The sequence below is a fragment of the Gadus macrocephalus genome, chromosome 18 (assembly GCF_031168955.1).
Source record: "Gadus macrocephalus chromosome 18, ASM3116895v1".
Taxonomy (NCBI): Eukaryota; Metazoa; Chordata; class Actinopteri; order Gadiformes; family Gadidae; genus Gadus; species Gadus macrocephalus.
The window spans coordinates 11228149-11243602 of NC_082399.1; the positions used below are offsets into that span (position 1 = coordinate 11228149).

The following is a 15454-nucleotide window of genomic DNA, read 5'->3' on the forward strand; positions in this document are numbered from 1 at the left end:
CCTTTCCACAAACACAACATTAGCCATTAATCTGACCGAGCCCCCTGTTTTTTTCTTTCCTTCAGACAAGGCCCTCTGATTGGCTGCATCCCTCCATGTTATGCCATTTGTCCATCGATATTGACAATAAGTGCAGACTGATGTACTTAATAAAATACTGTTTAATCGCGATGCTAGGCTTAATGTGTGTGTGTTCGTGTGTTCGTGTGTGTGTGTGTGTGTCTATCGACAGGGCAGCGCAAGGCAGTGCCTTTTATAATCCTGATCAAAACATAGCCACACAGTGACTCTGTGTAGGAAGTATATTGCTTACTCTTCCACACACACACACACACACACACACACACACACACACACACACACACACACACACACACACACACACACACACACACACACACACACACACACATGCATGCACACAAAGACACACTCTGAAACACACCCACACACATACACCGCTCCTGTGAGCTGTCCTCTACCCCTTCACGTCATGCGATACCAAGAGGTACTTCCAGATCGATTTCATTTTTTAATCTTGGTAAGTGGATCTTGCCGAGACTCTGGCCGTTCTGGAGAACCACAGAAAGTATTTTGGGGGCCGGAGGTTCCTCTAAATGCTTTGGTAATCCCGGCCCCGCGCCCACATGTCGTGTTCGCCGGCTGTGGTCTGTGTTCATAGCGGTAGCATTCAGCCATATAAAAGGGATTGGGTGGCTAACATTGGTGCTACAACATTGACGGAAGGAAGGTTTTCTGGGGGAGATTAGTAACGGGATAGGCCGTCCTCCCCTGATCAGCTATTAATGAAGCGTGTCCGTGTGGGGAGCCATGCTTTTAGAGCGCAGAGAGAAATAAAAAAGTATTGATTACAGAACACATAAACAAGCTGGTACGTTCGTGTTACTTGCACTGCTGAATACGCCTTTTAAATCAGGTGCAATTAGGTTGGGGAAAACACAGCTGACAGCTGCCACTTAAATTGATTCAGGAATGTTGGACCACTATACAAAATAACCAACACGGTGACGACAACAATATGCATGCAGTGGAGACACATGTTTGCTGCTGCTGTGGCAGGGCTGTTGATAATGTTGTGTCACTGTGGGTACTGAGAAAAAGCCAGCACTGCAGGGATGTCAATGACAGAAGACTCTGAGCGCGACCACAGCCATTTGTTATCTTGTTTGTTTCTGACTGGCCAGGATGCTGTTTTCGCCCCTTAGACATTGTTAGCCATGGTCTTTTGCTGTTATTATTAGCCCCGATGTTGCCAAGTATCACACACACGGTCTGGCTTTCCTCATAGCTGTCGGGGAAAAAGTCCTCATCCTTCGTTCATAATCATAATCTCACATTTCATGCAAAATGCCACCGCACGGATGGAGAATATGTTGGGGTTCAGGGATCGGTGTTGTGTGACCACAGTCAGGGTGATTAGGATCTGCGAGGTGCCATGCAACACTGTGCAAAGATATGTTAACAAGCAGCAACTGCACATCCAACCATGTCAGCCTATCAGAGGTGCTCCCTGGTCCACCTGGTATAAATCTGTCATTATGTCCATTGCCCACAGTTTGCTTGTTGATTCTCTCTTACATTGAGGTTCTGATCATGCATTAATCTTTAATGTTGTTATTATGTGCCGATGCCGATACCGTTATTAGGGAGGGAAATATTATCGACCGATATTCAAAATATACAGTAGATCTATTGGTACTCTGGAGCAGCTTCTTGGGTTCTGCTGCTCACCCTCCAGCAATGCTTCAGGCCACAGCAACATCGCATTAAAATCATGAGCTAACGGAACGGGAGTTAAGTGTTGGAAGTGTTTAAATGTGGATGTGCTCAGTTGAGGGTTTTAGAGGTTCAACACACATAGTAAAGAGGTAATTACGTTTATACATCAACACCATTGATAACGTTTTCATATCGGCAAACATATACACTGATAACAATTTATCTGTGATAGGCCAATACCTGCCGATAAAATATATGCCGATATCTTGCTCCAGTTGTTTGAACTCTTTCTTGTTTTATCGCTCTAATAGCATACTTTGTTTTGATTCACATCAAAGTCATCCACTTCCTCTCCCTCGATCAACTACATGCCCCCAACTGCAACAAAAAAGAAAATAAACTTGTCTTTCTAAATCCCTTAGCTAAAAAGGAACTCGTTCAGTTTTTTTTTGTAGAAAAATCTCATATTCGCGTGTTAGTAGAGTGTACGCTGTGATAATTCTCAGCCCGACCCTAAGACCTTTCCTTTGTATTCCCCATCCTGTAGGTTAGCCATCTGCATCGGGGGAGGCTGACACTCCGGCGGTCCGTCCCACGCGTCGGTCGTCCGGGGAGGCTCCCCGGGGCATGCCCAGTGCCCGACACCATGCCCATGGCGGCAGGCTGGCTGCTGCGCCACTCGGTGGTCATGTGTCTCCTGCTGCACAGCCTGGTGCTGATGACGTGCTGCTTCCACCACGCCGCCACCAGCTGCTCCAAGAACTGCTACTGCTCCGAGAGCGAGGCCGGCGGCAAGACGGTGCGCTGTAGCAACCTCCAGCTGACGGAGATCCCAGACGACCTGCCCAACGACACGCGACGCGTCTACCTGGACTTCAACCTCTTCACCGCCGTCCCCGCCAACGCCTTCGCCGGCCTCCCGTACCTGGCCACGCTGGACCTGTCGCACAACGAGCTGGCCCAGCTGGAGCCCGGGGCCTTCCGAGGGCTCGGGAACACGCTGCAGTTCCTGGACCTCTCGTCCAACAAGTTGAAGAACTTCGTCCCGGAGGCCTTTGAGGGCCTGCGGGCCCAGGCCAACCTGACCAACAACCCGTGGCACTGTGACTGCAGCCTGCAGCTGGCCCTTCCCCGTGTGGACCTGGAGGCCGCCTCCCTGGCGGGCATCGTGTGCCAGACGTCGGACCCGGCGGACATCGGCGTGGAGGGTCTGGCCTTCCTGCTGGCGCCGGAGATCGACCTGTGCGTGATCATGAAGAAGACCACGGACGTGGCTATGCTGGTCACCATGTTTGGCTGGTTCTCCATGGTCATCTCCTACCTGGTGTACTATGTCAGGGCCAACCAGGAGGACGCCCGTAGGCACCTGGAGTACCTCAAGTCACTGCCGCAGGTCAGCATACCGGGCAAGTCCGAGGAGTCTTCGACCATCAGTACTGTGGTATAGCCCCGGGAGACACCTTGGGAACAGAGTGACCCAACGGTGGCCTGCTGTCATTGTTCGCATCGGAGGGGGGAACCGGTGGGCAACAAGACATGTGTCCGTTGGCACAAGGGAAACCAGGCCTGAACAATCCAACCCAGATGAATAATTCATCAATCAGTGGCCCATTAGGAGTTTGTAGGGGCTGAGTTGAAGGGTCCTGACTGCAACTAAAAGCAGAAGGAGGAGGTTTTTTGTTGACTTCCAAATATGGGATTTAAATGGGATTTATCCAGTGGTGCGTAGACCCTCTCCCTGCACCTTTTCTCACACAGACGCCATTCAGGAGGCTATGTCAGCGAGCTAGCCTGCCGGGGAATTAAAAACAGTTGTAGCCCTGCTACAACAAACTCTTGACTCACAATTATTCCGTATACAATACAAAGTGTATTCCATTAAAAACCTTCAATGAGGTATTTAATAGTATATTAACAGCGAAAAATGTTGTTAGTTTCAATTAAAATTGTCTTTATAAGAGTTCCTTGTGCATATTTTTGATGAAGGCTCTTCCCCCCATCACGACTATCTTGTAGACACATAAGGTATGAGAATTTGAGAATTTGAATTTGAGGAATTGAATTTGAATTTGACAGCATTAGATATTCCTCCCGCGGTTTCGAAGGTAATCACTTTGCCGTAGGACGAAGGGCGCTCCGGCAGTTCTCTGATGTTTGGGATAGATACCATTATATTTTTTTTACTACAAAGCTTCCATACTGATCAGACCTGAGTAGGAAAAGAGGTCGGAGCCGCTGTCTCCCGACACAGCCGACAGGAAGCTAATCTACGTAACCCTCACCGGAGATGGCGGATAACCCGCCCCCCTGCTGCCATCAGGGACGGGGTCTGTGGCAGGTTGAGGCGGAGGGCTGTGGGGGAGAGAGGCGGTGGGGGGGAGGCAAAGGGCTTTTGTACGTCAGAGCACAATGCTTTCGTGCAAATAAACAACCTCATGGGAACGGGGCTGCGTGTTCCCTTTTAGCGGTGCTGCTTCCTGGGGCTTTAAGAGCACTCTGTAGCCAGCCGCTCCCCAGAGGGGAGAGGGCTGTGCGGCATTTATGGCGGTGCTCTGTTGGAGAAGACCACCCCAACACCGGCTGGGAGACAGCCACCCACGCCGGCAGATGTGGGGTGGGCAGGAAGGACGGGGGGGGGGGGGGGGGGCGGGGGGGGGGGGCAGTACAAATGGTGCATTCGTTAAAGGCTGAGTGTCTTTCACGTTCATGTTAATCAAGGTAATACACCGCTAATCAAGGTACTTTGTCTCCAGAGCTGCATTTCAATGTGCTCGGAGGAGGCCGCTGGGGCTCTGCCTGTGTTTTATCTTCCCTCTGCGGGGGTTCTGTAAGGCTTGAAGCGCGGCAGTTCTGGATCCATGGGGGTTTGACCTGCTTGTCCATTAGGGGGGCCATGGATCACCTCATCCAACGGCCTTACCGACCACGGAGAGGGAGAGAGAGAGAGAGAGAGAGAGAGAGAGAGAGAGAGTGGGAGGGAGGGAGGGAGGGAGGGAGGGAGAAAGAGAGGGGGATGCACCTTCGTTTACATCTCTCACTGATGTCATCAGCTGACCTCAGCGACCACACCACCAGTGATGCAACCACCTAGAGACCATCTCTACTTTACAACACAAATACAGAAAACATGAAAACTGAGTGACTCTGCAAAAAAAATAACAGGTGTCCTCCACTGCCAAGAGGTAGACTTGCAAGCCCAGTTTAAATCTGAATTCATTAAGTAATTAATGAACTCGGGTTGTTGTGAGCAGTACCTAAAAACCACATTAGGTAAATTGAATCCCATTACAAATGACATAATATTACCGTCCACAATCAGGCCTGTGATGGTGAAAGGTAATGATTAAGATCTAATCCTTACCTTAGGGGGAGGGGGGAATGCACATGGCTCTTTAGCAGTTGGCCCGCTAAGGGTGCCTTGTTGCCATAACAACTTACATAATCAGATCATCTCAAGATCATGAGCAGGTCGTGTGTGCATCAACAAGGGTTTCCCTGTCCCACCCCCCACCCAAGCACCCCCCGTACCACACAGACCGGAGCCACTAAACAATGTATGACAGCCATAGAAAGAACCCCGGAATGGGGGGACCGGGGAGACTCAATCCATCTTTTAGCTAACGTGACCCATTTCCAGAGGGAGAGAAAATACCACAACAGAAAACCAACGAGATACAGACAGGCAGACGAACAGACAGACAAGGCCACAGGGGTACAGCTGCCCTCCTCCAAACCTCCCAAACACATCACCCACTGACCTCATCTCTCCCCCTCCTCCCCCCCCGTGTATCTTCCCACTCTTCCCTTCCCAGGGGTGACAGCTCAGCTTTTCTGTTTTTCTGTTTTTTAAGTACAGACCGCCGACTCACTATCTGCACGGCGCTATCTTGTCGCTCACTTCTCTCCAAAGCTCAAGTTCAAGGACAGCCTTTTCGTATTTATATATCCTATATATATATTATATATCCTAACCCTAACCCTAACCCTTATTACCGGGCAGATTCACGTGATATTTTTTTTCTTCCTTTCAGTTAGTTCCTCTTTAGCCTCTTTAGCTTCGTGGTTGACGGCGCTTGTCGGCGTGAGGTTATTGATCCTGACAAGAGTTCGCCTTCAGTAACTCTCGGTGAGGCCTCCCGCGACCCACAGACGATTCGATAGCACTGAAAAATAGATGGGTTGCTTTCCTTTGACATTTCCTTGCTTCCAGAGAGATCCGCTCTCTCTCCCTCTGCAGAGAGAGGCCTGGCCCGTTCCATAGAGAAAAACATGAATCATAACACTCGACGCAACCTATAGTCATGCACTCCTCCTTGCATTCCTGCAATGCTATAGTTTCTTTCGGTTCTTTGTGTATTTGTATAGAGGTGGTCATGGGTGTGTGCACGTTGGTGTATGTGTGTGCGTGTGTGCATGCATGTGCGTGTGTGCATGTGCATGTGTGTGTGTGCCTGCATGAGTGCATGACTGAGTGAGTGAGTGTTTGTGTGTGTATGAGTGAGTGAGTGAGTGCATGTGTCACCGTCTGAGTATGTTTTTCCTGGGTCATTGTGCTTACTTACTGTGCAGCTATTCTATGAGAGTGTGTGCTTTCCATTGTACACTTGTATGTCCAACAGGTGTGTATGTGTGTGTCTGTGTGAGCGTGGAGGAGGAGCAGGGGGAGGGTGGGGGGGGGGGGGGGGGGGAGGGGAGGGCGGGGCTGGGCAATCGGGTAATGTAACACCCTCTGTTCCCCCAGCACAAATAGCTGTTGCCTGGGCTTAAGATATGTTTCAGCGCAGCCCGCCTGGCCCCGCCCGCTGCCCTCGGACACGTTACACTGGTGTGAGCATTACAACTGCTGGGCAATGGGACACAAAGTCAGGGGATAGGGTGACACATCCAATTCCACAGAGCACAACTCACTCTGGCGTTGGGTTGCAGGTGAAACAGTTTCCAGGGGCCTGAGGGAGAACGTGTTGGGTCTCTCTCTCTCTGTCTCTGTTTCTGTCTCCGTCTCTCAGAATGATGGGTTTACATTCAGGCACTTCAGGTGCCCCCCTATTTGTTTTTGGTGCGGCAGCTTTGGAGATGGGGGACAGGTTAGAGTTTAGGCCACACACGTGATGATGCGCGGGAAGGGCTCCTTCATTGCAGATGGGAGTTGCCGAAGGCGGAACACGTGATTAGAACGGCCTATTCTCGACGTGTGAACACAACGTGGTGGTTTATGAAGGCACAGCGACCTCTGTCTGTCAATACATGCAGGTGTAGGTAAAAGCGTTGTTTTAATTTTCTATATAATGTGATGAAACTTTAATTTCTAACTATTACCATGAAGGAGTCGGCGATTCGCATATTATACATCAAGGACACAAGTTGACCTTCCGGATCCAAGACTTCGGGATTCAGCCTACCTTTTTGCTGGGAGTCGAACAATAAGTCGAACACTCGTCACTGCATTATGAAGCGAGTTTTGTCACATATTAAGAAAATATGTCGCCTCAAAGGACCTGGTTTACTTTTGTTTCAACCACTGTCATCATAACAGCTGGCCTAAAGCGATAGTTCCAGAAAGACTTCAATGCCAACTTTGGAGATAAATTAAAGATTTATTAACATTAATTATTTGACATGCATTCTAGAGGGAGCGGTATGAAGAAGGATACGTGCATTGTCGAGTGGGGACACATATGGTGAGGGCTTATAAATCCATATGATCAGGGCCGACTCTAGCCCCTTTGATGCCCTGGGTGAGATTAGGATTTGGCCCCCTCCCTTTGGATCGACCCCACAGGTCATCATCACCCACCTATTCTACCGTAAAAAAATATATTTACAATATGGTTTCAGGACAAAAATATCTGATCACTCAAACGCATACTAGTAGTGTGACAGTATTTGGCTGCTGTTGGCTCAAGTGTGACTTGAGATTTGTGTATACAGCGTGTGTGTGTGTGTGTGTGTGTGTGTGTGTGTGTGTGTGTGTGTGTGTGTGTGTGTGTGTGTGTGTGTGTGTGTGTGTGTGTGTGTGTGTGTGTGTGTGTGTGTGTGTGGGGGGGGGGGGGGGGAATAAAACTAATGTTAAAGAGGCAGTGAATGGGCTGTTTCAGCTGAAATTTGAACTTGGATAAAAATAAAATGCATAGTGCTGAGAGTTCTTTCAAGGACAGGGGCGTGTCATCCCCATGGTTACGACCCAGGCCGACTTTTCGCGATGTTTACATGAAACGCCCATAACCCACATTGTGTCGTTATTCTTTAAGTGTCCGAGATGCTTAACCCTCTCTCGGACACGGCCATTAAATAAACCGCTGCTCAGACGGAGCTGGCGACAGATATTTCTACTGGACAGTTATAGAGTAGATAAAGATATATTTTAAATATATGTCCTTTTATTCGTTTTTTCTTTTAGGGCGACCAGCTCCCACCAGAAGGTGGCGTGCCCGAGGCGACAGCCTATATGGCCTATGCCTTTAGCCGGCCCTGCATATTGTATAGCCTACATGGAGCTGAAGCCTGCCAGTATCTCCAGGCTAGTCATCTCCCTACTGAGAATATATAGGCCTAGGTCAGGAAACTATAGACACCACCACATGAATTCACATCATGATAGTTAAGATATAAAAACACACATATCTCAGAGCAGGAACAGAATAAGGGAATGCATTGCCTTTAGGGAAAACAACTGTGACTAGGGTAAGATTTTGACTCGACAGACATGCATAATTAATCAACTTCATCCTGCACTTCCGCTTTAAATAGCCTATAGCTAAATATATTTGTTAAAATCTTCAGATAGGAAAAGTTGGTTCTGTTTGAGGTGTGTAAATGACATAGACATGCAGAGACCACTGCTGAAGAAGAGAAAGAAGGCATTTTTATATTTTTAATGTATTGCTTTGGCACAAAATGAAAAGTAAACATGGCTGCTTTACCAGAAGTGACAATGTCTAGTGACGGGAAGAAGAGATTTCTGGAGAGCAACCCCCATGCGTCTTTTCTCCTTCCAGTATCATTTCCCGTTGGGCCGGGGGATATTGAATAGGAATGTGATGCTAAAAGAATTCAAGTGGGTCCAACCATGGCAATAAAATGAGATTAGGCAAAGAATAATAATCTTGTGAGTCACCTAACAGCTGGGTTAAAAATTCTTGTTAATAATACAGCTCAATTTAATTTTGAGTCACATTTTGTCTGAAGTTCTACTTTGAATAGTAATACTGAATGTTTATGTTTAATTAGTCCATTTGTCATTAATATGCACACCTCGCCTTCAAAATGGTTAGGGCATTAACTCATCGAGTCCCGTTGGGCAGAGATGCAATTATACAAAATAAATACAATTTTAATTATGCATGACAAAAAGCAGCAAGCTATCAAAATAACTATTGCATTTCAACCGAATTGACAAAAAAAAGAGCTACAGGAGGTAGGGTAGAGCGAGTACGGTTGAGACACCTTTGGCTTTTTACACTACTGCACAACTGAAAATAAGTGATATTTGATATGCTGTTCCCTTTGATTGTATACTAAAATAGAATCAATCAATAATACCCCTAACCAATTTAATTTATTCATAATTTGCTCACATACATGAGGTGCGATTTTGTCTCAACCGTACCCATGGTGAGTACAGTTGAGACGGTACCCGGGTACAGTTGAGAGAGACACCCATTTAAACCCATTGATGGTGACTGACCAAGCATTGAAAAAACTTTAAACTTTATTATAAAAGAAATTAAGCAAGAAATTCATTTATTTAATTCATTTATTTATTCACTTTATTATCTCACTCCTCACAGTGATGACAAACATACTGTTTGTCACCAGTGGTGCATGGGACCACATTAGTTTTCGCGGTTATTCAGCTTCTTCTTCTCCTCCGGAAAAACACGACCGCATTGCATTGTGGTATACGGGAGTAACATGTAGGGAACATCGTATGTACCCTATTTTAAGTCCACTATATAGTGCCCTATATAGTGGACCACTGAGAATTCGAACACCCTACAAAATGGCGTGCACCCTATTTAGTGCACTACATCCATGATAGGGAACGATTTCGAACACAGCTTTGTGTCTCAACTGTACCCGTCCGACCAACTCACGCTTTTCGCGAGATTATGCAGTGACCTTGATTGACATGATAGCATGAATTATGTATAGTGCACAGAATAACGTTTGTAATGATGTAAATTGCGTTTGTTGATCACCTATGGTTAATAACATATTCATTGTAGAAGGGACATGTAAAATCAAGATCTTACCTTGCTAAAAAAAACTTTCGCCGATATCTTCGTAGCGGAGCTGAGTATGTTGCTCAAATTTCCCGGGGTATAAGAGGATGTTAGTACGCATGTGCAAACTAAAAATCACGGCTCAGGATCACTGCGCACGCAAGTTATGTAGGGTGTCTCAACTGTACTCATGTCTCAACCGTACTCACTCTACCCTACAATTATCATTATTAATAGTTTTATTTTATAACCGTTTGGTCTGTGGATAGCCATGAACATGTCGATGCTTTGGAAAAGGAGACACAGGCCTTTGTTCCACCTTCTGAATACCTTAGTGGTTTGAATATACAGAGTTTATTATTTTTTGCCGATCATTTCTAAGACTTTGAACAAAAGAGTTTCAACCACTATCATTCGACCGCCGGGTGGCGCTGTGGACGAACAGTGGCCTGCACGGTAATACAAAAGAGCGTTGGTGTCCACTCCACTGGCAGGAACATCTCCACCTGTTATGGTCAGAGAGTGACGGGGATTCACTCAGAAGAGATATGTTATTTAATCGGCTAAAAGCACGCTATTCGGGTGTGTCGATGGCAGAATGACCTTTCCTTTTGTAATATGTGTTCCCGTTAAACCCACAAATGCCTAAATGTTGATCACTTAAGGAGTGTACTGATTCAGATTCAGATTAGGCTATATATTGCTGATAAAAAGCATATTATGAAATATGGACATATCAGTCGTTCACGCCATATTAACATGGAGTGAATGACATATTGCATACTGACATAAGCAAGAGTTATGGGAGAGGGAATTAATTTGTCAACCCTAAAAATATGAATGGATTGCGTTATAAGAGTTGAGGCGACTTGTGACTTGAATATCACACCAAACAATTGCCTTTAAACAACTACAATATCTTCGGCTGTATAGCCACTGCCTGAGGACAAAAATAAGGAAGTTCACATTTATCTTGAACAGGTCCTATTCAATTCTACATAATATATAACAAACTTCTAGAACTAATACGCTTCTTCTGAAGTGACTGCGACAATAGATGAGTAATAGGGGCAGGATGGTTTAGCTCAGTTGGAATCCACCAGAAACCAGATAAAAAAGTTTTGGGTTCGAACCCCAATGTCCAAAGTCATCCTTGATCAAAATGCCCACATTGATGATAGCTTAGTTAATTTACATTTAATATATCCTTGAATTATTATAATTATTGTTATTTCATTGTTTAATTGTTGTTACTTGTAAGTATTGTAGTTGTACATAAATTATTTTTGTGAAGCTAAAAGTAGGCAAAAATCTCTTGAGGTCATATGTTGAACCAAACTTCAGGGAAATCCCCCAAAACACTTTCATGGTCTATATAATAACTTCAACAAATCATGGATACCTTTTACTAGCGATCAACTTTGGTACCCTGGAGGAGCTCCCAAAAATGAACATTCTAATTGGTAAGTAATGAGCCAATCATCGCTCTTGTTTTTCGCTGCTCGCTGAAGTCAACTTTCTCGGACATCACTGTCTGGGCTTCATGGCAGACGATCGACAGACTCTATGGATCTAATTTAACTTTTTACTCTTATTTCATTTAAATATGAAATAATTGATGACTTGATTTAGTTAAATTTAAGTCGGCACCATAGTACATTTTACAGGAAAATTAATACGTGAGTGAATGGACAAATCACGCTGCTTACTGGTCTAAACTTCAGGATTTAACAAATATTTGCAGTATAAAATGTATATCAATTATTCTTCTGCATTTTATAAATAGTCCTGTGACATATCATTTCTCATCACCGGGGATTACCGCTGCACTGTTAATTTTAGCAGGCGTCTCGTGTTCCGCCGGACTATATCCTCCCTGGACTGGGGGCGAACGGTCGCTCTGTTCAGCTCCATGCTCTGCCTGTGGATGAGCTTTTTGTTTGGACGCGCTCGGAATCAAAGACCGAGTTGAGTTGTTTATACGTGTTTTATCACCACCACACAGTTTTCGCCCTTCCGCTCTACATGGCGTCCTTGGTTCGGAGCGCACCTCTTCCAGGGTTATCCGGGGATAACTTCAGATCACTTGTGGATACAGATTTTTACAACAACGTCGACATCAGCCTCAGTATACTGAGGAAAATCGTCCACGCCATTCCCGAGACGCACAACGCATGCCTCACCTCAAAGGTAACGATTCGTGGTCTTGGAGTGATGTTCATTTTTCTATTGCGCATGAAACTGCTTTAACCCTTGAAGGCATTTGCTCAAATGAGCTTGCTTTGAACTTATAAATAGCTTGTTGCTTACGAGAAAATATGATATTTCAACAAGGGCAGATCGTTTCGTAGGATAGATTTCGGTTTAGTAATCGCTGGAAGCCTCTCGATTTGGCCCCCCACCTTGCAGAAACAGCAACCCGTTTAAAGGCTACATGTGTTTTAAAGGGTGATGCAAGGTAAATGCTGATTGGTTTATCTCTATATTCTGTCCTGTAGTCAAACGATGTCCCTTTATACAAAGTGATAGTCAGAAGCCTAGTTTACATGCTATTCGTTTTTAAAGGGCCAATGTGCAAGAATGATGCAGGTTGGTTTATTGTAGCCCTATCTTGCCACCTGTAGATCAATGTCCCTTTATACAAAATGATAGCCAGTAGCCTATCATACGGTGCTTTGTAAGATAGAATAGCATAGACATTATTGAAATGTAAACTTTCTGCGTCAGCTTTTGTCTAAAGAATAATCCTTGAATAAACTGACAGCTAGAGTTCATAGTAAACTCTTAAAATCGTGTAAGAATAATACTGTTTTTCAGTAATATTGCATCTGTTGTCGTTCTACACATACTGATGTTTGCTTTCTCTGTTGGAGCAGGCATTTCAGCTCAACTCGACAAAAGGCGAGTTTAAGTTGGTGGCAGAAAGAATTGGCATTCCCGTCTCCCCCGTTCTTCTCTTGTCAGAACATTCTACTATGGTAAGAATCTTCTACAAAACCTGGAAAAACACAACTAATAACCTTAGCCTCTAATGTTGAAGAACAAATATCCTAAATTCACACCTTGATGACAGAATGTTTTCACAATTTCAGGAGACCAGTTTGGTCCGGATGTCTGAGGGCCTTCTGCTGCATCAATCTCTGCTCAGCAACATTTCCACTCACCTGGGACCCCAGGACACAGTGACAGAGCTGCTTACCGACATCAGAGATCTGCTGTTCCACATCCGCAAGGTAATCCAACAACAGAACACTTTAGAACATCTGAACGGATATTATTACGCAAGACATAGCAGTGGTTTTCAATCTGTGGGTTGCGTCCCATAAGGGGCACGACCCTTAACCGAAACCAAATCTAAATTTGCCTTGCGTTCAGTGTACGAGCCGGCACAAACCAACAATGAAAAAATCTAGGCCCAGTGTTGCACAACGATTTGTCCCGAACCTGTGAAATTGTGAAGTGGCACAAGCAGGGTGCGGGAACTGACCTTCGATAAAAATGTTACCGCAAAACAGCGTCCATCTTAAATTATGCGTGCATGATAGGATGTTTTGAAACCAAAAATCTTTTAAAAATGGTAATTTGTCTTATTGCATTGTAATATATGCCATTTTGTCACTGAGATTGAAGAAAGTCTTTAATTTTGAGAAAACGGTTGTAAAATCCTACATTTTTGCCAGTCTCTGACCAACAAGTTCTGCTCTGCTCCGAGCTCAATGGTCGATTATTTTAGCCAACTTCACAAAAGCATCTTGAAAGTCGAGGACCCCGTTACTCACAAAAATCGTTCCCGCTCCCCATTCCCTAATCACATCCCTGTTGTTCCTGTTCCCCTCTACAGCTGCTGAAGGACATCAAGGTGGATTCAGCGGAGCAGCCCGCGGCCCCCTGGCCGGACCTCAATCTGTCCGATGACTTTGATGTTCAGGTGACCACTCACGTCACTCTGCAGCAGCTGCAGGGCTTCGGCCAGGACATGGAGCGGATCCTAAGACTAGTGGCCCAAGCCAACGAGGACGTGACCCAGCCCACCGACTCTGAGCAATTGTAGTGAAGAAAGCCCTCACACTCCATGCCTCCCACCCCACACTCCATGCCTCCCACCCCACACTCCATGCCTCCCAAACCAGTCTCCAGGCCTCCCACCCCACACTCCATGCCTCCCACCCTAGTCTCCATGCCTCCCACCCCAGTCTCCATGCCTCCCACCCCACACTCCATGCCTCCCACCCTAGTCTCCATGCCTCCCCCTCCAGACTCCATGCCTCCCAAACCAGTCTCCCTGCCTCCCACCCTAGTCTCCATGCCTCCCCCCCAGACTCCATGCCTCCCTGCCTCTTACCCTGCACTCCATTCTCCCCTGCAAAATCCGAAGAAACTCAAAGAAACAAGACAAGAGTAGCTATAGGAATCAGAACACAAGGGGGGTATGTCTATGTTTGAGTTTGAGTCTGGATCTGCCGCCACACAGGGGCGGCAGATCCAGATGTGGACCTCAACATCCTGAAAGTCTACATCAGGGATTTCAACTTGATGGGAGTATCATGGATGTATCATTTTATTTATTAATAACCGTATTTTATTTTTATATATATATATATATATATATAACTTATTTATTTTTTCTATTGTGTATTTATTTTTGGAAACGTACTTTCGATATTGACAGTGATTAGATTATTTTGATATACTAGACTTTTATTTAAGGGTTGGTCTTGAGTAGGATCTTGGGAACCAGATTGTTATCATAAAGACATTAGCCGCGTTTACATGGACACATCTGATCCGCATAGAAATCTATGCGGATCAGATGTGCCATGTAAACGCGGCTATTTGCATCATGGAGCTGCTGGCAATTCTAATGGTGTAGAATAATGGATAGAATAATATTCAGTAAATGGAATGACTGTGTTCATTTGTGAATGACTTTCAAGCTCCTTAGACCATACTGCCAAACCTCCCATTTTTTGGAAGATTATACTTGAAACAAAGCGACAAGCTGGGTGAGACTTGACCAGCAAAATAATTTGGCCCCTCAGTTTCAACTTGCGGTTTCGTTCAAATCGTCCCTTTTGTAATACAGAGGTGAAAAAAGTAATTTCGTTCTGATTTGAGTACCAAGTGTCTTTTTCCCTGACCTGTTTCCGAGAGGAAACGTCACAGGATGTTTGTTGTAGTGTCATGCCAGGCCAGACTTTGCAATATGAAGAAATGTAGCAACGTCCCCAACATGTGACTCGACTGACGATGTTGCGTTTGTAGTTGTGGGTCATTTTTTTTTTATTTGAACTGTGTAACCACATGGTCATGTGTTATGCTGCTCAGATAATTACTATTTGCGGAGAAGAGAAATATTTAACATGCCTTAAGATGAATATGTACCTAATTTATACTAGTTGTTTACCATTTTACGTATTTTCAAGCTGCACATATATATTTATTAAAAATATTATATTAGAAAATTCTCTGCATATCTCTAACCTTCATTTCAA

At 45.3% G+C, this 15454-nt stretch overlaps 2 protein-coding genes and 1 long non-coding RNA gene across 4 annotated transcripts; 2 read left to right on the forward strand and 1 right to left on the reverse strand.

Moving 5' to 3' along the window:
* Window positions 1-1728: 1728 nt before the first annotated feature.
* Window positions 1729-3700, forward strand: lrrc3ca (leucine rich repeat containing 3Ca). Its single transcript, XM_060036864.1, has one exon. It carries the CDS (start codon window positions 2387-2389, stop codon window positions 3185-3187), a length of 801 nt encoding a protein of 266 aa, XP_059892847.1. The 5' UTR covers window positions 1729-2386; the 3' UTR covers window positions 3188-3700.
* Window positions 3701-11265: 7565 nt separating this feature from the next.
* LOC132446079 (uncharacterized) lies at window positions 11266-15433 on the forward strand. Of its 2 annotated transcripts, XM_060036182.1 has the most exons (6): window positions 11266-11425; window positions 11968-12152; window positions 12839-12935; window positions 13047-13195; window positions 13804-14024; window positions 14067-15433. In XM_060036182.1, the coding sequence occupies exons 1-5, from the start codon at window positions 11329-11331 to the stop codon at window positions 14011-14013; spliced, it is 738 nt and encodes a 245-aa protein (XP_059892165.1). In that variant the 5' UTR covers window positions 11266-11328; the 3' UTR covers window positions 14014-14024; window positions 14067-15433. The 2 variants fall into 2 exon arrangements, with proteins under 2 accessions (XP_059892165.1, XP_059892164.1); XM_060036181.1 differs by having other exon boundaries at window positions 13804-15433.
* LOC132446081 (uncharacterized) lies at window positions 11912-13113 on the reverse strand. The gene is made up of 2 exons (XR_009522774.1): window positions 13047-13113; window positions 11912-12935 (listed from the first exon to the last, which is right to left on the reverse strand). It is a non-coding gene; the product is annotated as an uncharacterized LOC132446081 (long non-coding RNA).
* Window positions 15434-15454: the final 21 nt, after the last annotated feature.